Consider the following 22,503-nt stretch of genomic DNA (forward strand, 5'->3'; position numbering starts at 1 on the left):
CAACTGATGATGTTCCTTGACACATTTAAGTAAATAAGTCTAAACGAGCATTATGCTAAAAAGCCAGGGGATTATTCCATAAAGTCAAACATCAGTTGTGTGTGTATTTGAATGACAGCAGGAGGCCTGTCATGTACAAATTTACCATTCCTTAATGTGGGATTAATGCTTGTTCCATAATTTCCCCACAGAGTTCACATACAACACAGCGAACCTTACCGACCTCCTAATCTGGACTACACCAAACCAATCAAGTTAACCAGTCTCCTCAGCTTACTCCCACCTGACACAGCTGACCCGAAAAACGTCACAACGTTACGGTCTCACACCTACTCTGCACAAGATTTGCTCTTCATAATGACACTCCAGTCTGTACTGTTTCAAAACTGATCATCAAAAATGATAATCTGGCTAAAATTGGGTTTCATTCAAGGAGAAACATCTGCACACTTTCTAAAGTTGTGCAGAGTTTCCCACCAGCCCGGTTCATGGCCTACTACAGGGGTGGATATCAAGATGAGTCACATCAGCGAGCAGGCAGCTGGCAGGCTTGCAGTATCAGCCTATCCTGTTAATCTTACGATTAGCCGTCACTGATCCCATCAGGACTGCCTGGATCCGGGGCGCAGAGCCTAAAGGTTTATCCCTGGAGTCAGCCCTCCCTCACCCTGTCCACAACACGCACACAAAGCCAGCCGAGGCACACAAGAGAAGACAGCACACAAAATAGATTTAAAGTTTCTGTGACATGAATGCGAGTCCACATATCCTGCAGGACAAAGAGCATAAACTGTAACTCCTTATGCACAGTTTACCATGACACCACCGCCTCAGCCCCGTTTTCAACCCCTGCTCTCCTTCAAGAGGGGAGCTGTAGTCAGATGTGTCGAACAGGTCTGACCCAGAAGCTGAAGGGGCAGAAGTCTGCGCTGCTCTGGAAGCGGCGGCAGGAGGGAGGAAAGAGACGGGGGCAGGGAGAGCTGGGCAGCAGCCAAGTGACGTGCCGTGACAGGCTTCATGGCTTCTTAAAGCACACGAGCAAGCGTTCACACATCAACCCCTAAAAATACACTCAGACGCATGTGAGTGCGTTCATCCGGGGTGCCGGACACACCCACACAATTACATACCTGTCAAACGGCAGATATAACGACCAACAGAGGCCCACCAAAGTTTCATGACTAATATTGCAAAGTTAAACTTAAATGTGTCTGTACAATGTTGCACTGATGCTTTTTTAGCACAATGTCAATTAGTTCTATTTGTGTTTCCTTTAAGCTCCCACAGGAACATGTGAAGGCATCCAAGTGTGTCTTAGCCATGGTTGTGCTTTTTTGAAATTATATGCTCAATCAAGGCATTACTTTCCTGGTTACTGGCTGGAAAAGGAAAGAATCAGTTTAACTGATGGGAAAAAGGAATGCTGGAGGCAATTACCTCTGCTGACTCCTTGTGCCAGGGTCAAAAGGCGACCGACCATAAACGCCTGGACACCAAAAGAGACGGACCTCTGACCAAGCAGGCCCTTGTTTCACTCTCTCTGCAGCCACTGATGTCAGCTGGTGGATGAAGCACTGCTTGTTTAAATTTACTGCACAATGTCATTCTGTGTCACGAGCAAGCCAGCAACAGTGTGGGTATTCATCCAACACGAACGCATAACAAGACGGTCACGCAAACGGCTTCCATCATTTTTAGCACATGAGGGAATCCAATGTCTCATTGTGGAATAATCATCTTGTTCAGCCCTCAGTTCATTCATGTATACAGACTTCAACACACCTGCTATTGTGTCTCTAACAGGATGATCTCATCGCAGTGATAATTATGAGCGGTGACAGTCAAGATGCCATTTTTGCCGCTCAACGTGTTTGACAAGTCCAACGAGAATATAATACTCACTTGCAGGCTCAAAAAAAATGACACTGTTGCCTTACCGACAGAAAGGCTCAAACCGAATGCTCCCTCAGCGTCACACAATCGAAGACAGTTCAACCATCATACAGCCAGCAGAAAGGACTCATTTTAATACACATTTATTTCTGAACTGACGCAGCCATGAAAGAGCTAAAAAATTTCTTTTTTTTATTCCTGCTTGTTTGGATTTGAACACATATTTGGACCAGGTTATATAATATTTATTTAATGATTCAAGGTATTTTCTTCTTTTCCATTCATGCTCTGCAAGGATTTTTTCAGCTGGTACAGTGAAGCTTGAGGAGAGTTGAATGAAAAAGTCTGGAGTGTACCATTATCATTTAGGGTTCATTACAGGTCGGACACGCTTGCCAATTACACATAAAATGTATCTGGTGAAATGTTTTTTAAGCAAATGCCCTTGAAAGAGCCTATATTAAAGCCATGTTTCGATTAATGAGCCACAGGTCGTTCTTGACCTGACATTGAACGGAAGGAAAGCGAGGACACCCCCGCGGCAGCGGACGGTTGGACCGTCCCAAGATGATGTTACGATCAGCCCTTTAAAGTCGCTTCACTTCCGAGATGAAATAAAGTAGAGCGACGCCTCGCAGCAGCACAAAGGGACATGGACTGACAGTTTGCACCTCTGAGAAGAAAAAATAAGCTCTTACTTAGGCATGCTGTGCTGACACAACACAGTCCTTTTCTGGACGCGGATTTGAGGAGTTCTCTTTCCTTTTTTTTTTTTTTTTCTCTTTTGCCCACATCTCTGTAGGACGTGGCGTCTGCGACTTTACAGTGAAGTGAATTAGCTTCAACTGCGGCAAGAGAAACGCATTTTTCCCCCCCAGACGAGCGAAGACAACGGCAGACAACCTGGACTACTACTGTACATCAGGAATGGTTTATCCTCCCGAAGGTTTATTCTACATCGAAATGGATCAAGCACCGCCAGGTAAGTTAGGGTTAAAGGCAGCCATTGTCTCATCTGCGGAGGGAGAGGAGGAGGAGGAGGGGGGGGGGGGGGGTCTCGGTCGGAAAACGTTCAATTTATTTTGTGATCGTTTTCTTTCGCTTGCATCTTCCCGTGCGGGGTTGTTGGTGGAGCTGACATCGGACGGAGTGGGTGCAGGTGTTCGCAGAAGCGGTGTAAGCGGCAGGTCGCTGCGCTGCGCTGCGCGGCCCCGGCGGCTTTGCCCAGGCATGCATAGCGCAATCCACTTGCCAATTACGTAATAGCTTTCAGGACCAGCGCAGCGGCTTGGCTCGCTTTCTTTTGTCCCAGCGCTCAGCCACAAACTTGATCCACAATGCGCAGCAGCTTTGTATCTCCTCAGCAACAATGAATAGCATTTTAAAAATCAAACCGAGGATTGGTAGAGATGCGGAGTTGTGCAGTGGGCGCATTTTGCAGCGGGGGACAGGGCTGCTGGTGCGTTAATGAGCGCCGAATGAAACGAGCGCTTTGTTCTCCTCTGCAGCCAGCCGTGCTTAATTTGTGCGCGAGCCCTGAAAGTAGGCTACGGCCGAGCGGAGCAGACAGCTCGTCTCATGACTCCTGCAGAACTCACCAGCACTTTGGACAACATTTCTGACATTTTGCACTTTGTCCGCGTTGTTGTGGCATTGTCACGAAAGTGCAGCTTTTGACGTCTCAACCCTGACAATTCTAACAACCACCAACCTCGACTTAATTAAACGTCAAGAATAATAAAATCGCACAGATTGTATATTGAGTATTGGGAAATTAGATTGGTGTTGTCATGTGAAATGTTCTAAGCTTGCCAGCAGCTGACAGCACTGTGGAGAACAATACAGATGCCCTGCATTGTTCCTACAGTGAAGTATGGCATCCTATCAGTGCGCTCCAAAGACCTGTTAGTCTTTGTTGTGTCACAATTTATTTATTTATTAAATTTGTCTACTCTTAAAATACCCGACCCTCCCCCTGACTAGAAGCATGTGGGTTTTGGATGCCAGGGAAGAGTGTGTGTTGTGTGTGTTTTTTTTTTTCTTTTTCCTTGAATTTGGCTTGTAGTCTGGAAGGGGAAGGTGTGCAGAGTGAATTTTGCGGAGCTGACGAGCCGCAGCGTTTGCGCCTGCCACCGTGCACTGCTGCTGCTGCACCTGCCTTTTGTTTATTTTAAGGTCAGGGGGAAAAAAACGAGGAGCGGAGCGGATGGTGGGAGAAAGCCACATTTTCTGCTCTCTGAGGGTGCTCTTGTATTCTCCCCAACTGCCGTATGAAAGGCACTTTTGTCCTGCAGTGAAATATATCGCCCTTCACCTCCTCTTGATGCGGTTTGCCCTCCTTTTTTAATTTTTTAGGAAAACACTTAACTCTATTTGGCCAGGTTCTTCCTTTATCCCCCCCCCCTCCCCCCTTTTTCAAGGTTGATGGAAAAGTTATGATCCGTCAGCTTGCACTGGCCCAGGATTTTAAAATTCCAACTTATTTTAAGCAGTCATGAGGAAAATCAATTCTGTAAAATATTTTAAACACGTTTACTTTGCATAAGTTGTGAGAAACTTAAAATGCAATTACGATATTCCTCCATACTTCTAATAATAATAACAATAATAATTAATTATAAAAAAAAACTATGGATTACTAATTGCATTCTGAAAAAAAAGCAATATAAAAAGTACATTTCCTGTTTTTAGCACTGACCACACTTCCAGATCATGATTTGGCATGTGATGGCACTTGGAAACATGCCTGGGCTTGTCCCCAGATCATGACAGTCTCCTGAAGAGTGTGTGTGCGGGAGTGTGTGCTCCTGGGTCATTTTTACTGTACTTGTTTTACTTCATGAAACTTGGCAACAGATCAATCCGTTTTTTTCTCTGGAATCTATTTCTAAGAAAGTGGCATCCATTCGTTTTGCATTTTATTTCATCACGCTTTCTCTTCCTGTTCAGCTCTCCCTCCCAGATCAACAAAGCCAGCGTCTTCCACCATGAACAACAACTGCCTTTCCCCTCCTGTGTACTCGCTGCAGGACGCTGAATGGTACTGGGGAGACATAACAAGGTAGGAAACTTTAACAGCCACACTCGTCAAATACATGACGGGAATGCGTGGTTTGGCTGTGTAACATTTTGGCAAGCCGCTAAGCGTTGACCGACTGTCCTCCAGGGACGAGGTGAACGAGAAGCTCAGAGACACGCCTGACGGCTCCTTTCTGGTGCGCGACGCATCCACAAAGTTGCAAGGAGACTTTACACTGACGTTAAGGTAAAGCTGAATAAACCCACAAAAAAGCACCATCGCCAGTACCGTTGACGTGTCTGAACTAATCGATTATTTTCTTCAAACTTTCAGAAAAGACGGGCACAACAAATTGATCAAGATTTACCACCGCGACGGGAAATACGGCTTCTCGGACCCTCTCACCTTCACTTCAGTAGTTGAGCTCATTTGGCACTATCAGCACCATCCGCTGGTGGAATATAACGCCACTCTGGACCTGATGCTCACACATCCCGTGTCCCGCTTCCAGCAGGTTCGTGGTCACAGACGCGGATCATTTTGTTCTATTTGAGAATAGTGACGATCCTCAATCTCCCTGCTAAAGTAGTGGAGTTTCGAATAAATATTCTACTCTTTGATTAACTGGATTTTTTTTACCTTCAGGTAAGAGAAAACAGTGTCGACGTTGCTGGTAGAAAACTGAAGGAAGTCCATTGTCAGTATCAAGAGAAATCCAAGGAGTTTGACCGACTTTATGAAGCTTTCACGAAGACTTCACAGGTAAAAATGTTGTTCCGTCTCATAGTAGAAAACATTCATTTCTGTTTTAAAGGATGGGAATTATTCAGCAAAGCCCTGAGCTTGTTCTGACTGAATCTGTTCTTCGTGCCGTAGGAGATTCAGATGAAGAGAACGGCAATAGAGGCTTTCAATGAGACGATGCTCATCTTCGAGGAGCAGTGCCGCGAGCAGGAGCGTTACGGGGAAGAATTTGAGAGGAACAGTCTTTTGGAAGGAGTGGACAAAGATCTTGAGAGGTACGTCATTCCATATTTGTTAAAAAAGAAAAAAAAAAAAAAAAAATCTCAAATGAAATGTCTGTATGTCGTCCACATTCATCTATTCTTACCTTTCTCTTTTATTGTCCCCATTAGCTTTCTGGTGAATTACGAGAAGCTTAAGTGTCGTCTCGGGGAGATCTATGACAGCAAAATCCACTTGGAGGAGGACTTGAGGACACAGGTGGAGGACTACAGAGAAACAGACAGAAAGATAAACAGCCTGCGGCCGGACCTCATCCAGCTACGCAACATCAGAGACCAGTACCTTAAGTATGTGTCATCGGAACCGTCGAGGAAAAAAGTCATAGCTGCCCTGTTATTTAATTTTGAAATAGAACATTTACTATGTGCCTTTTTGTGCAGCTGGCTTAATCACAAAGGCGTACGACAGAAACGCATAAACGACTGGCTCGGGATACACAGCGACAGCCTTGACGAGTGAGTATTAATGGAATTTTTTTTTTTTTTTAATGTTATTGTTGTCATTGTCAGAAAAGGAATACATTTTGGAGATGTTCTGATTCCTCCTACTTTCCTCCAGCACGTATGTATTGAAAGGAGATGAGAAGAATTTGCCGCATCAGGACGAGGCCAGCTGGTTTGTGGGTGAGCTGAGTCGGACGCAGGCCGAGGAGATGCTTCAGGGCAAGGCTCAAGGAACATTCCTGATTCGGGAAAGCAGCAAACAGGGATGTTACGCCTGCTCTGTTGTGTAAGTGTGATATCGACACACAGCCAGTTCCAGATGTGTCGCAACACGGTGTAATTGTGCGAGCGCCACTTACGTCCTCCTCTCTCTGGTTGCAGGGTGAACGAAGAGGTCAAGCATTGCATGATTTACAGCACACCGCACGGATATGGTTTTGCCGAGCCTTACGACATCCACTGCTCTCTCAAAGACCTTGTCCTGCACTATCGTCTACACTCGCTAGCGCAACACAACGATGCGCTGGACGTTCGGCTGTCGCATCCCGTGCACGCCAAAGCCGCGACCTCGCCGTCTCAAAACACAGAGGAGCACAAACTGTTACAGACTCCCAAACACACATCGGGGCTCCCGCCTGCCGCTCCGGAGATGTAACCCGGTGGAGAGAGACGAGAAGGACATGTTTACTGTATCCTGCGAGAACGACTGCATCGAGGTGCATTGTGTCATATTTTGCACTACAGTGATTCCATCGTTTATTGTTTTTCGTGAATGGGATTTCACAGATTGAAGTGGGACCGGAACTTGAATGTCAGCCTGAACTTTAGTTTTTATTTTTGTTTTTCAAAGAGACTGTTTTAAGCTTTCAAACAAATGTTTTGTACATCGTTTAAAACCGTTGGTTTTAATGGACACCTTTACAGTTAGGGACGTTGTCAACCTGAAATTTGCTCACTGACATCGGGTGCTGCACCTTCGTTTGAGTTCCAGCTCTTACAACTGCTATGAGTCAATGTTGCTTGAGATGTCCATTTTCCTGAGTGAAAACTTACTTAGTTCTGAAAATTTGATGGATATGTTGCTATTACTTACTACATTTGTAAGGGATTTAAAATAAATGGTGCTGTAAACTGGCTGATTCCATGGTATCGGTTTGGTGGACCAAACCATTTTTGGGGGTAAAATGCCACGTGTGAATATGTGAAAAGTCGTGGTGCATCTTGACCATTTGCCCCTTTCTTATTAGACATTCATATACAGTGGATAATTATGTAGCATTAACATCCTGTAGAATACCATCTTTAAAGGCATACTCAATGTTATACCCATTGACCAAAGCACTTAATATTGAGCAAACTACATCCCTGTTTAGTCCCGTAATTGCATTTGGGCAAAGGTAGGGCAATTTATGTACACCTGCTGATGTGCTGATCAAAACATAATCTGAAGTACTGTATGTTATATTCTGTTACTCAAAGAAGTATAAGCTTTTTGTATTCTATATATATTTTTTCTATAAACATGCCACAAGATGAAAGCTTGAAGAAAGTGCAATCCAACAGTATTTCTATTGTTGCAATGTATGATGGTGGTGGTGGTGAAGGTAAATGCTGTGCTGAGAGGTTGACATTTGCCACAAAAATGCACTCTCCTTGGTGGTGTCGGTATGATGTGGCCTCCAATGTTTGTGTGAACTGCCAGAGGTCCGGAAGTATCCTGCCTCCATTACTTGAACTGTGGCATTGCTCAAGCTATGAATGTTTTTCCGTGACATGCAGCCTACATAGCTTCAGAGGGAAAGGAATCCATGTTGAACTTGGCACATTTTTTTCAAGTTTGAGGACAATAGATACTCTGTACAGAGAAACCGTAAAATGTATTTCTGAGGTTGATTTATGGAGGGAGGTTGATTAAGCTTCCTACAAATATGTATAACTTCGCTGTGGGGAGAGGGAGGTTTAGGAAACTCCGCTGGTGAAACTAAGCAATGTGAGATCCTGACCTTTTTCTTGCTGAAAGACAATAAACTGATGAGGGTTTTGTCAACTTACAGAATCCATTGCTGTTTCTTTTTTCCCGGAAACTGTTATAAGGACTTTTTTAGTGTTCATTAGGTGAATGACGAACTTTTTAAAACCTATTTTGGTCATTTTTTTTATCCATGGAATGGCAAAAATTTTAATGACAGGGTCAGGAAAATGACCAAAGACAATGCTGCGATAACTGGTTGGAAGTGTACCGTAGGTCTCTGGTGGAGCCATTGTAGTCCAATCAGCTTATCCTCAGGTCAGCAGAGATAGCACTCTGCGGCGAGGGCACAAGAGGACATACTGTGGACAGATGGAAGAGAAAGGAAGCCATGAGGACAATAGCAGGATATGTGCAGGCCCGTTCCCTCCTCAGCCCGGGCGCCATTGACTCACAGCAAAAATATGCATCAAACTGACTTCACGGTATTTCGGATACCCAATGCTTTTGTGTATATACTCCCATAAAAGGAGTGTATGTTCCAAACGTATGAACGGTCACCTTGCTCTGTTATGTCCGTAAGTTTAAAAGCAGCTTCTTTGTTTTTAGAAATCGTGTTTCTAAATTAATTAATTTAACTGTATCCGATTCTTGTAAAACCACATGATACAATGGGTTCAGCTCATGATGATAATGACCCTGGACGGTAACATCCCCGGCCCTCCGTGACCAGAGCAACAGGTGGCCTCCTTCAACTATCACATAAGGTCTGTGTTAGGTAAGGATTAATGAGGTTCAGAGGGCAGGGATGTACCGAGGGAGGCAGGTAGAGAGAGCCTCGGTTTCAGGCCATGGATTACTCCCTCTTACCTGTGTCAGCACGGAGAGCTTGCGAAGAGGCGGCATGCGTGCTCCGCCTGGACTGACCAGATGCAATGCAAATAGACAGTGCGATAGGACAGAGTGTACCGGAGCTGAGTCACCCTCAGGCTGGCCCGAGAAATATCCAGAGTGGGTAGAGGAAAACGTGTGGGGCGGAAAGGCAGGAAAAGTACATTTCTCTGTGCTCCTGCACAGGATGGCCGGTAAGATGAAGCCTGAAAAGGTCAAGTTGGGCCTTTCCTGCCTTTCCTTGTACCTCGAGCTCACTCCCACCTGGCTGTGCCCCAAGCTATTTGCTTCTACAGCAGTTTACCTACTTCCCAGGAGGTTTGCCTTAAAACTCAGAGAAAACCCAGCCCCCACATCTTTTCTGTGACTTTCTCCCAACATATACAGAATTCCTCTCCTCCTTCTTTTACCCTGTTCTCTTCCTGTGGCAAGCACACCCCTCAGTCTGGCTCCCCACAGCTGGCTCATTTCAGATTCATCTTTTTGCTTTATAGCTCTTAATTTAAATAAGTCCTGACTAGAGAAGAAGGGGGAGGGCGAGGGGGGAGCGGGAGAACGAATTACCTTTGGAGTCACGCCTAAAATACACACACCATCAACTGTCTCGCAGGCTTTCAGAAAAAGGAGGTTTTTCGCTTTCAGTTTTGCAGCAGCCAATGGCGGCGCTGCTCCGCTCCTGTCTCCGTCCGATTCCACGAGTTCACGCTGCCGGCTCAGCCAATCACAGCCCGAGAGTGTGTCGCGCTCCAGCCAATCGGCGAGCAGTTGCTATGTTGGAGGCAGAATCGATAAGGGAGGGATTTCTCTCTCTCTCTCTCTCTCTCTCTCTCTCTCTCTCTCTCTCTCTCTCTCTCTCTCTCTCTCTCTCTCTCTCTCTCTCTCTCTCTCTCTCTCTCTCTCTCTCTCTCTCTCTCTCTCTCTCTCTTTACTAGCTCACATTATAGCTGTCTTATAGGCTGGAGGAGGCAGGGCTGTTGCTGCCTGCCAACCCAACGTGTAGGCAACTGACTGAACCATTAAAAACACACCAGAGCCACATTTTATTTGAAAACCACCTCACTTAAAAAAAAAAAAAAAAAGAAAAAAGAAATTGTCTATAAGTTGCATAATGTTCCCCTGTGAATGCATTTACAGATTTACAGGGTGAATGTAACGGTTTTTACAATTTCGGTTCACAGGTTGATCGCCCACTGAGTATGCTTTAAGATCATGGAAAGCTGGAAAGTTATTCCCAAGCCAAGAGGAATTATGGTCAGAGATGCACATCAAATGGGTTTCTGGATTAAAATTATTTTGACAAAGTTTTTATTAATCATTTATCTATTTTAGACCCTTCTTAGTGGATATCCCGTCTGAACTATCTCAACAGATAAATAAGAAAATGTATCATAGCTGCAGTACACGGGGAGACATGTCCTTCCTGCGGCCCAGGTAAATATTGCTGTCAGCTCTAATACTTTGCGTCGTTTAAATTAAAAGTTCTGAACACACAACGACCTTTAATATTTATTGCTGAATCCAGTACACACTAAATAAACTGAAGTCCTTATTAAAACTACAATCTGTTTTCTTTTTTGTTTGTTTGTTTGGTTGGTTGGTTGGTTTTTTGGGGGGGCAAGTAAGAGTTGGATTATTTTATATTATTTTATTATTATATGTTTTATTAAATTACTTCTACAGACATAGAATACTGGACAGATTTCACACGAGATTAAAGTATTGCGTTGATTGTCTTTGACATGTGCAAATCTAATTTTTAAGAACTTCTTTCTTGGCAAAGCTTTGGTCTCCCAAATAATCTTTCCACCCCAAGGAGTCCCAGATCCCACGCTGGAAACTTACCTATCAAGTAAGTTACAGTAGATAACTGAGGAAACATATAGTGTGTGAAAAAACTAGTTTTGGAGTGCAACAGTATAGACATTAATCATTCATACCATTATGAGCGCTGACAGGAGAATAACGGGGTTATTGCGTCACCATGGCACATTTTAGCCGGCTGGGTCTACTGAATTTATGTGTTCGAAGCAAAACCAGTGGGCGAGCATCAGAGTCTGACATGATGAAATAGTCAAGATTTAACAACGGGATTCATTGTTTTCAGTAGCTCAGGATGTTTGCAGTCTGCAATGGTTAGCATTGATTGAAAGTTGTTCAAAGAGGGAAAAGCAGGAAATGATGACAGGCCGGGCCACAGGCTGCCAAGGCTGACTGGTGCATGTGGTCCAATGAAGGCCATGACCTAAAGAGAGTTAAGCTTTGTTGTAATGGTGCCATATTCCATGGCATACTTTCAGAGGTCAAGTGGAGTCCAAGGTTTTTTTTACACAACAGTAAGCAGGATATTTTTAGAATTATGATCTTCAAATTTTTTTAAAAAAAAATGTTATTATATAACTTGAAAATCATGTTTGGTTAAAGCAAGTGTGACATTACTTCTGCTTCCTCAAGATGCATTCAAACATGAAAAAATTATTCATGGCCAATGTTGCGCCTGTGGCATCGGAGTTTGGAGTAAGGGGCTCAGATCACAGTGAAACAGGAGGAGACACTGAGCCAGCTCAGGGACAACATAATACTGCTTTTTAACAAACACTTCAGGAGAAAGGCCAATCCAGATCCACAAGCAAATCAGATTTGCTGATACCAGCTTAGCAGGGGTGAAAGATGATCCATTCCTCCAAAACAGGCAGAGGAGAATAATGACAACGTTGCAAAAATAATAAGTTCTGTTTGGATAACTGCATAGGAATCACATTCCAAAAAGTTACAGTACTTTGTACTATGTCAAAAACAAAAAAGAAAATCCTCATCATGCTCTTCACTGGCCCTCAAAGTCTCAGGACAATCTCATTGCGAGTTCAGCTCTCAAATAGATTAGAAAAAAAAAAAAGAAGCAGCAGGCACGCTGCCAACAATTTAATGGGGCACAGGACTGATGGGCAGGCAGCAGCTCCAGTGCAGATGGCAGACAAGCTTCAGGGTTCAAATCAGAAGCTGCTTGGTCTGAACGCATAATGCTGTATGCACACAGTAGGTGTTAAACCCAGCTAAGATAAGCACAGGTTGCGCAGTTCACGGACCATGTCAGGTGAGGACAGGAGCCTCGTCCGTCAGAAATAAACGTGCATGCAAGATAAAGTGTGCTGCAAGAAGAACAAACTCATATGAACATAAAACAGAGATGCCTTATCAGTCGATAAGAATTATTGCCGTGCGAGTTCCAACTTGTTTTGTTTTATCTGATAATATTTGAATCTATCAATAAACTCTTTACTCTGCCTAATCTCCTATGAATGTTTTTGAACGTGTTCATTGTGTCTCATGATGTTTTTCTTCCCGGGTAAAAGTACGGCCTTGTAGGCTGGCAAAATCCGGGTGATAAACTCAGACATGCCCAGCACTTAAAACAAATTGGTAATTACGCTGGCCACTTTCCATAGGATGACCCTCTCTTTATTTACTTTTTGTGCCACATTATGGGAAAGTCTGCGAGCGAGGGAAACACGCCACAGCTGAGAGGAAAGGGAAAAAAATCGGTCATGACAAGTGAAAGCATTGCTTTTATAGCAAAAAAAAAAAAAAAATCAAACGTTACTGGCAAAGACATGAAAAAATCCCCATCATAAATCAGTCACAGAAGTACCAATAGCAGTCTGTGTCACCACGTTCACATTCATTTTAGCACCTCGCCCTCTCATTAAGTCCTTAAAACCAGTTATACGAGCGATACCTCCCCAGGCAACAGCTGAAGCAACAAAAGGCAAATAAAAAAGGAGCACTTTCATCTGACATATTATTCACCCAAAAAAAATGACACATGCAAAAAACTCTGTTAAGAAGGTTGGTGAAGTGTTTCAGTTTTCCTTCTGCCATTCTGATTGCATGAAAGATTAACAGTCTGACCTTGTTACTGGAATTGTATTCAGTGGCTCTCTGATAGATTACATGGTTGGACTAGCAGAAAACATGTACTATCTGTTGATTGAGGCTGTTGTTTTACTTCAATGAAACACTAATGAGGCTCTTGAATTGCAAAGCAACACAGATCACCCCGAGGCCGCCTAAAATAAGGAATGTAATTAACATGCATTTAGAACCTGTGGTGAAAAATCATGCCACTATTGAGAAATAAAGACACAGACATTTTAGAACAATGTTGTAAGAGAATACATTTCAATAGTTTTGGTTTCCTAACAAATCTGTAATCTCCTGTGTGTATTGAAGTATTAAAATGGAAAGAATTCAGGAAATGACAGGAAAACATCACTGAAGAGGAACCAAAACTGTTGACACAAAATAGCTTTTTAATAGGTACTTTAAATTAAGAGATTTATGATGTTTTGAAATAGGTGAGTTCATAAAAAGAATTGGATATGATAAATTTAAAATAACTATTCTTTAACAGAAATTCACTGGAAAGAAAAGAACCAGTGAGGACCACTGACCGCTGTTGCCCCCACTCAATTCAAAGAGCAGGCTTTGCTGTATATTGGCTTACGAGGAGTCCATTTAGGCTGTATCCTGTAAGCTAATTGTCCAGCAGAGATAATGGTCAAGGTGGGTGTGTTTTAGTTAAACCAGACGCACGCAACATGAAAGGGCAGTAAGAGCATGGGAGAATTACTGAACAGGTCTACTGAGGGCACACAGGCCCAGAGACCCAAAGGCACAAAAGTCATGGTGTAAAACAACCATGAAAACACAAAAAAGCACCAGCGACTCACTACTAAGTCACAAAAAGATGAACATTTAGCCTATAATAATATAATAATATTAAGATTTTAAGTAGCCATAGAGATCCTGAAAAAAGTCAAGAAGACATCAAAAAACAACTCCAAGATGACTGCACAAACACCAGAAACTCTGAAAACGACCACAGGCCTGATAAAGAGATTTCTCCAGCTCTCCAGGAGGGTGGGGAATTTTATACTCGTCTGCCCTGAGGCTCGTCTTATAATCCGCCCATGAACTAAGGGGAAATCCTGCCAAGGGTGTAGCTGAAAGGGAGGCTGGAGCAGCACATGACTACCTTTGACTTTCATTAGGCCCAGTGACATACGTAGGTGCCACCGCACACCGCCCCGCGCAGAACTGACTGTAGACAGTCTCATTGTAATCGCTGGAAATACAAGTCGAATGACAGATGTTACAGGACTTGTATTTCAGGTGTGTGACACATAATCTCAGGGAACATTACAGTTACTTCGCCCAGATATTTCCATTGAGTTCAGAGGCTTTTGTCACTAGACAGGTCAGCAGAAGTGCATGGAGTCCTGTAGGTAATAGCAGGTCTCCAACATAATATTTAAACTTAATTTGGTCCCAAGCTACTGATTAAAACAAACTGAACTACCCAGCAACACTGTCTAAAGAGCAGGATAGGCTGTGAGCTCGGTCAGTGGAAGGAGTTAGAGCCAACACTGGAGGTTAGCTGCAGCTAAAATTACCGTTCTACTGGGAGGCAAAATGGTAAGAATACTATGATAATTTACATGTTAGAGTGCTGTGGCCTGTTGTCAAGGTCTTCCAGACAGCTCGCAGCTGGTCTCAATGCAACACTGCCACCTGGCGTCACAGTTTAAAGAAACCTTCAGGTGAATCCTGGAGAGGATTTCTACAAGAGTACCTTTATCTTTAAAGTAAAAATAATAATCAAGACAAAATGATGCCTGAATTTATAAGGTAAATCAATTTCATGGAAGACAAAGGAATCTGAGGATTGATTAGTTATGACTGAAAGATTCATGGATTTCCATTCATGAAATAAGGAACTTTTAAGGGAATTTTTTTTTTGTTTTATTGCCTTATTACCCCTTTATAAACCACGTTATAGTTGTAAAAGACAGTTCAGACCGGCTGCTGATATTACAGAAATAGTTTTTAACCACATTTCGTTATTTTTATTTCATATCTATTACACATGTCTTCGTATAAGTGAAACGCTGTGTGAAAAGAGCTCTATCGATGAGCGTTAGCTGAATGAGAAAGTCTGAGGAAAAGTGACCTTTATCTCCGGGCTCATTTCCACAGAGGATGGGTTTGTTGGTTTGTTGTGTTTTCAGACTTTTTAGCTTGGAGTGAAGAGCTTCAGACCCGACCAGTCGATCCAGAGAACGGGAGTGACAGGAAGTAGCTGCAGCGTCTCTCAGCTCCTCGGAGGTAGGTCGCTTTTGTAAAACCTTTGTTTCGCTGTCATTTCCAGACAGTCTGCAGACTTATCGTGGACCTCTGGAGCAGGGAAACGGTTGTGGTTGCGTCTCATGGTTGAATATGTTTGAATTCCGGCTGGAGAGCTTCCTGGTGGTTAGCACGCGCGGCTAACAGCTGCTGCATGTGTTGTTTATAAAGATAGTGACAACAGTTCTATTGATATTAATTGAAATATATATTTTTCATTTCACTTCTTGGCAGTAAAAAAATACTATTTTTTAAAAGTATATATATAGGTCAACGCCGTTCCTCATTTGCTGGTCATGCTGCAAGCTGTGTGTTACACAACGCCTCTGCACACTGGCTCTCATTGTTTTGGCGTTTGTGCTTCAGCCCTGATGTCTTCCAGGCTTGTTTCATGCTGAGGACTGCAGGGAGGAGTTGTGGACATCCTGGCCTCCATGGTAAAGTCGGCCTGGCTCATCTGCCATGTCCTCCATCTCTGTGTCTGCCCCCACCGGAAGTGGTGGCGCTGGTGATGCTGCGGCTGCCATGGCAACCCAAGCCTTGGAGCAGGCCCTGCTGGCCTCGGACCGCTACGCCCGCCTCATCCTGGCACAGATGAACAAGATGCGGCTCCGCACGGACTTCTGTGACGTGGGGCTCAAGGTGGGCAGCCGGGTGTTCAGAGTGCACCGACTCGTGCTGGCCGCCAGCAGCCCCTACTTCTCCGCCCTGTTCTCCGGGGGCATGAGGGAGGCCGATAAGGACGAGGTGCAGATTCTTGGAGTGGACACTGAAGTGTTTGAGGTTTTGCTGGAGTTCATATACACAGGTCTGCATCAGTGCTCGTAGGAGGCCACCTCATGTTTTTCTTCAGATTGTGCTCATAAACTCGTGCTGTTTTCAATCAGGGGTGATCAACGTCACTGTGGAGAACGTTCAGGAGCTGATGGTGGCAGCGGACATGCTGCAGCTCAACGAGGTGGTGACCATCTGCGGAGAGTTTCTCAAGGGCCATATGGATCCCTCCAACTGTGTGGGCATATTTCAGTTCCTGGAACAAATCGCCTGCTTAGATATGCTTGAATTCTCAGAAAACTACATCCACGTTCACTTTCTGGAGGTATGTCTTTATGTCAGTCCTGTTTACAGACATTTGCTTTCTATTACAGCTGAGACATTGGAGTGCTTCACAAATACAATAGAAACTTTAGCTAACCTGTAGCTGAAATAATAATGCATAGAATCTGCAGTGAAGAGTGAAGGTATTTTTCTCTTTGACAAATGGTGACAAATGATGTTGAGTTGAGATGAAATGAGTAAAAGTGCAACACTTTGGTCTCACCTGTACTAACAGCCATTTTATCATCAAGATCTAATATTTTGTGGGATTAATATGTTAAAAAAAAAAAAAAAAAAAACATTTCCCTTCAGGTGTGTGTCACAGACGAGTTCAGAGGCCTGTCGAAGGATCACCTGGTGAGGCTGCTGAGAAGCGAGGAGCTGAGGATCGAGGATGAGTACCAGGTGTTCACTGCAGCCATGGACTGGGTTCTCCAGGACGTTGCGAAGAGGAAAAAGCACGTGGTGGAGGTGCTGGAACCAGTCCGCTTCCCTCTGCTTTCCCCGCAGAGACTCTTCAAGTATCTGGAAGGTGAGAGGAGATTTGAAAGTAGGCATTATTTTTTCACATGTAATTCACTGTAAAGAATGAAAATATATATTGAAGCAAAAGTTGAAATGTTATTTTTGTTTCCGTTAAGGTGTTACTGACTTCAGCCTGCGGGTGGCGCTGCAGACTCTGCTGAAGGAATACACAGAGGTCACAAAGTCTCCCAAAGAAAATAAAATGTTCAGCCTGCAGCAGCCAGCTAAGATGAGACCAAGAAGAAAGGCCAGAAAATACCTTTACGCTATAGGTTCAGTACTCTTCTCTTGTTTGCTCATTCTTGAAAGAAAGATGTTACTAAAGCTGGCAGCCCTGTGAGTTTCTGAGCACTGACTCCCAGCTTCCCGTGTCAGGAGGATACACCCGGCTGCAGGGCGGCCGCTGGAGCGACAGCAGAGCGCTGAGCTGCGTAGAGCGCTTCGACACCTTCAACCAGTACTGGACCACGGTGTCGTCGCTGCACCAGGCCCGCAGCGGGCCGGGAGTGGCCGTCCTGGAGGGGATGATTTATGTGGTGGGAGGTCAGTCGAGCTGAAGCTGGTTCTCTGTTTGAAGTTAAAGTTGATTAAAGTTGAATAAAAATGTAAAACTTTCGTGGTTTCCTTCGTAGGAGAAAAGGACTCTATGATTTTTGACTGCACGGAGAGATACGACCCGGTCACCAAGCAGTGGGCCGCCGTGGCGTCTCTGAATTTCCCCCGCTGTGGAGTCGGTGTCTGCCCCTGCCATGGAGCGCTGTATGCCCTCGGTACAGAACACAACAGCCAGAAACCACAAACATGGACGATATCCTCGTCAATAAACCATTAAAAACGGGCAAGACTCATCATTGCCGTTGATTCGGGTTATGGGTTCATAATCAGCGTTTCAGACATGAAGAAAGCTCATGATTGTTGTGCTCTGTGCTGCTGCAGGCGGGTGGATCGGCTCTGAAATCGGGAAGACCATGGAGCGGTTTGACCCCGAGGAGAACAAGTGGGAGGTCATCGGCAGCATGGCGGTTCCTCGGTATTACTTCGGCTGCTGTGAGCTCCAGGGTGCGTCGGCCTGTCTTTCATACGTTTCTGATGCGGGAACTTTGATTTGCTTTCTGATGAACAGCTGGAGGATCTTCTGATTCTGTTTGATTTTCTTGGCATCCGTTCAAACCCGTTTGTCTTTGGACAGGATTCATTTACGTGATCGGAGGGATCAGCGACGAGGGGATGGAGCTGCGCTCGGCGGAGGTGTACGACCCCATCTCCCGGCGCTGGAGCGCCCTGCCCGTCATGGCCACGCGCCGCGCCTACGTCGGAGTGGCCTGCCTCAGTAACTGCATCTACGCCGTGGGCGGCTGGAACGAGGCGCTGGGAGCCCTGGACACGGTGGAGAAGTTCTGCCCGGAAGAGGTGGAGCCGAGCGGAGATCGCCTTTCACCAGACGCAGGAGTGTGTGTTCCATTCCTGATGCCACGTCTGTGTTCCCGCAGGAGAAGTGGGTGGAGGTGGCCTCCATGTCCACGGCGCGCGCGGGGGCGTCGGTGTCGGCCGTCAACGGGCTGCTCTACGCCGTGGGGGGGCGGGCCGCCAGCAGCGACTTCTCCGCGCCCGTGACGGTGGACTCGGTGGAGATCTACGACCCCCACCTGGACACCTGGGCGGAGGTCGGCAACATGATCACGAGCCGCTGCGACGGCGGGCTGGCCGTGCTCTGACGCCCCGGAGCGCCGTCCCGCCACCGCCGGGGAGGGCTGCACCTTAACGCACAGGACTGACTGACTGTCTGTCTTATTTATACATGGACGCGTCTCTTTTTGTTTGTTTGTTTGTCGGCCCTGAACGTTCGTCATCTAATGGAAGCACAGCTCGTCCTGGAACCTGCCAGCGCTGCCTTCGCCTTCGCTCCGCTCCGTTCGACTCACTCCATCTTCTCACAGGACGATCGTCACCGTGGCTGCACACCTTTCTTCCTTTTTTTCTAACTTATTTATATTGAAAGAGTTTTCCTGAGAAGGACGATCGTTTTTCCACAAAGGAAGAGTTCTATTTTTGATGATGGGAGAGGTTTTGATGTGGGAGCTGCTCACAATGTTCAGCCCTGAGATGAAGGGAGCTGTTTGGGTTTTTTTCTTTTCTTATGAAAACCTCTGGAGCCCAGTTGAGGGAGGATCCAGTCCAAACTCCCTGCTGCTTTCATATCGTGGTTGATGGTTTCTGCCTCTGGGCTCTCTCTGTTTCCACTGGATCACTGTTGTTCATACGCTCATGTCAATGTGGGCACCTCCCTCACTATTTACACTTACATTTCAGTGGGGAATAGATTTAAGTGTCGTTTCACTCATGGGATGGACCAGAAATGACCAAAACTTCCATCCCGGCCTCTTGACGTTGAGGCACTCAAAGAAATACGCCGACAGATTTCCAGTTTGGACTGAGGGAGCAAAACGACAGTGTTTTTTAATATGTACTGTTTTATCTGGTCACAGGCTGCTGAACAGTAATCTGACATCAGTGATTAAAAAAACAAACATTTCATTTGTTTTTCAGATTAAATGAACTTCATAAGTGAGTCATGTGTCATGTCTCCTTCAGAGAAACGATAAATTCCTTTGTGAGCAGCGTTTAGCTGGATGGCTGGACTCCCATCTCTGGACTGCTGGAGTCAAGGCGACATGGTGCTGGAGTGGTTTGCTCTCTCCCCTCACAGGAAGTATAATCCCAGTTTGTCGTATTTGAATGTCTTCCTTGTCATTTTTATCCAGGAATGGCAAAAAAAACAAAACAAAAAAAAACAACAACCATGCATTTGAATGGAAGTGTTCACAGCCTGAAGTGTTTTTCAATATAATAACACGAACTTGGCACAACTACTAGTATGAGGTTGATGGCAGCATCAGTGCTGTTTTCAGATCTCTCCAGGACTGATCAGTCAGATTTAAGACTTCACTCCAGCTGGGCTCAAGGAAACTCACTCGTTGCCCCAGTCTGAGGTTGAGAGCTCTCTGGAGCAGGTTTTCATCCAGGATGTCTGCACATAGCTGCATCCATCTTTCCCTCTATCCAGACTAAAGAACACCCCGCCATGATGCTGCCACCGCCGTGCTTCAGGTAGAGATGGTGCTTCCTGGAGATGAACCGCCGATTAAACCTGCTCATCTATACAAGGGTACAAAAATGCACAGGAAATGCGGGCAGGAAATGCACTGATTTGTGCAAAACAGCATTTTTTCTTATGTCATTGTCCCATTCTTTCAGGTTAGGATTAGTACTATAACTTTTATGAAAGTTTCAAAGATATTGTTTGATGCTAATATTGCCCCAATGTGTTTATCTGTGTAATTTTCTATGTTTCCTCAGTGATTGAAGGACAAACTATCAGGATGGGCTCCGGTGTCTGGGTGGACAGATAAACACCAAGTGGACGTCTTAGATAAAACTTGTTTTTGGTCATATCTGGTACACTACAATGTTATCATCCTTAATGGAATATATCTTGTCAGTAGCTTTCTAATGCATTTTTTATGCTGCTATGTTGTAAATTAATTTGTCTGCAGTTTGCATGACGATTAAAAACAAGTAGGATTTGTCACCTTCGGATTTGCAGCTGAAGATAAGAGCTCAAAGATTTACACTATACCTCCATTCAAACCTATTTAAAGTTTCAATGGATCTTTGTTGACGCTTAAGTTATTTTTTTAAGTAATTTTTCCTGGTTTGAGACTCCACCTTTGACTTGTTGCCTAAATAACAACATTTGATCTATTAATAAATTAAAAGAGCTACTCAGTAACCTTTAAATAAGTAATTCTGCACCCATTGTTTTGTTTTTGTTTGTTTAGTGATGACAAGAAAAAGTATGGAAACCATCTACAACATTGATCCCAGAAATGTTATCCAAGGTTTTAGCAGAGTGTAAAAACACTTTCAAACTCATATTTAATTAGTAAATATCTGAAATGTGGAATAGTTTATTTAATTTAAAAAATACAAGATGATTTTCAGGTTGACTTCTGCTCCAACTTTTCAAATAAACGCAAGTATATCTAATTTTGATTCAATTTGCATTTCACTCAATGTCACATGGAAGCGTTTTGCCTTAAATCATTTCTCAGTGTCTGTGAGCTTGCTCTCAGCGTAGAACTGCTTCAGACCCAACGTGGCCACCAGTGAGAAAGTTGCGACCAAGGTGAGGACAGTTCGCATGGCTTTGAACCAGGGGGGGTAGCCTGGCAGCAGGGTCAGGTCGTAATGCAGGGACAAGCCCAGTCCCATGATCACCATCAGGGCTCCCTCAGCAACACTGTCCCTGCAGAGCAACGCCAGCCAGGCCACGAGGGAAGGCACCACGCTGTTGCCCAGGTTCATCCAGTCAGGCCGAGCCGGGCTGCCTTCCGGAAGGGCGAACCCCCAACGGGCACCTCCGAGGAAGGACACTATCGAGGCTCCGTACACCATTTGGGCATAGGCCACTTCAGGGTAGAAGGACTGTGTGGCAGCCATGAGGAGAGGGGCAGATACGAAGGGAATGAGCCCAGAAAAACCGAGGTAAAGAGCCGGTCTGGGGGCCTTGGTGAGGGCGCCTAAGCTGAACCCTCCCTTGCTGTCACTGGACTGGGTGCTGCTTTGAGGATCCCCGCTGCAGAAGCGTGAAACCTGCCAGCTGACAGGCCTGATGTCCAGCAGCCTGCTGGTGGAGGTGTGTCTCCATGGCAGAATCACAGAGGAGACTGAAGAGTGGAGCTGTAGTCGAGGTTTTGCTGAGTAGAGTGGTGCTCTGGTTAAGTGCTGAAGACATCTCAATCCAGGAACCTGAGGCCAAAAACATCACAGAGCAGTATTATCATTGTGACACTATATACACTGAACTATATTTAGTTTCTAAGTCACTCTTACCCCTGACATGATCTTGCTCCTAGATGCCATTGAGATCATTTTTATCTGAAACAAACAAACAAAACACCCCCCTACAAATCAGTAACAATACTATCACTGTCATATTATTGAGGGACTAATGTTGATGTTATAACTAGCATTGAACATTCAACTACCATACTGCAAAACAAATCCACAAACCACGTGTTCTGGCGCCACCTAAGCGTTGTCCCTGAACCTTTTTCTCACCCACTGGTTTTCTCTGGAAACTGCAGCCACAATAAAACACATGAAATAGAAAGAATGATAACAGACGCGTGCTAAACTAGAGGTCGTTCACTCGCACCCATATTATCGGCGCTCCATTAAATGCCTGTCGTCTGTAGCCCAGCGGGACAGCTTTTGGTCATCGATTGCTTTAGGCTGCTGGCGGCGGGGAGGTATTAAGTTGTGTTCAATGTATCAAAATTACAGTTTAAATATTATCCGCGGGATAATCTCTGAGTTTTTGGTGAAACATTGAAACATCACGTTAGGAATATGTTTATTTTGTTTGAGTGAAAACACAAATCAAGAAGTATTACTAT

The 22,503-nt window shown here is 44.8% G+C and overlaps 3 protein-coding genes across 3 annotated transcripts; 2 read left to right on the top strand and 1 right to left on the bottom strand.

The window, feature by feature from the left end:
- The first annotated feature begins 2,820 nt into the window (after positions 1 to 2,820).
- Positions 2,821 to 8,432, top strand: LOC115404932 (phosphatidylinositol 3-kinase regulatory subunit gamma-like). Its single transcript, XM_030114288.1, has 10 exons — positions 2,821 to 2,875; positions 4,843 to 4,954; positions 5,060 to 5,158; positions 5,246 to 5,426; positions 5,558 to 5,674; positions 5,789 to 5,931; positions 6,049 to 6,225; positions 6,319 to 6,393; positions 6,497 to 6,667; positions 6,763 to 8,432. The coding sequence occupies exons 1-10, from the start codon at positions 2,821 to 2,823 to the stop codon at positions 7,034 to 7,036; spliced, it is 1,404 nt and encodes a 467-aa protein (XP_029970148.1). The 3' UTR covers positions 7,037 to 8,432.
- A 6,920-nt stretch (positions 8,433 to 15,352) lies between these two features.
- Positions 15,353 to 20,018, top strand: ipp (intracisternal A particle-promoted polypeptide). The gene is made up of 10 exons (XM_030114486.1): positions 15,353 to 15,403; positions 15,788 to 16,229; positions 16,309 to 16,520; positions 16,832 to 17,051; positions 17,161 to 17,316; positions 17,420 to 17,587; positions 17,677 to 17,814; positions 17,981 to 18,103; positions 18,234 to 18,454; positions 18,535 to 20,018. The coding sequence occupies exons 2-10, from the start codon at positions 15,884 to 15,886 to the stop codon at positions 18,757 to 18,759; spliced, it is 1,809 nt and encodes a 602-aa protein (XP_029970346.1). The 5' UTR covers positions 15,353 to 15,403; positions 15,788 to 15,883; the 3' UTR covers positions 18,760 to 20,018.
- Positions 19,850 to 22,356, bottom strand: LOC115405060 (transmembrane protein 69-like). The gene is made up of 3 exons (XM_030114491.1): positions 22,118 to 22,356; positions 21,938 to 21,982; positions 19,850 to 21,853 (listed from the first exon to the last, which is right to left on the bottom strand). The coding sequence occupies exons 2-3, from the start codon at positions 21,974 to 21,976 to the stop codon at positions 21,146 to 21,148; spliced, it is 747 nt and encodes a 248-aa protein (XP_029970351.1). The 5' UTR covers positions 21,977 to 21,982; positions 22,118 to 22,356; the 3' UTR covers positions 19,850 to 21,145.
- Positions 22,357 to 22,503: the final 147 nt, after the last annotated feature.

Source organism: Salarias fasciatus, chromosome 18, assembly GCF_902148845.1.
Source record: "Salarias fasciatus chromosome 18, fSalaFa1.1, whole genome shotgun sequence".
Taxonomy (NCBI): Eukaryota; Metazoa; Chordata; class Actinopteri; order Blenniiformes; family Blenniidae; genus Salarias; species Salarias fasciatus.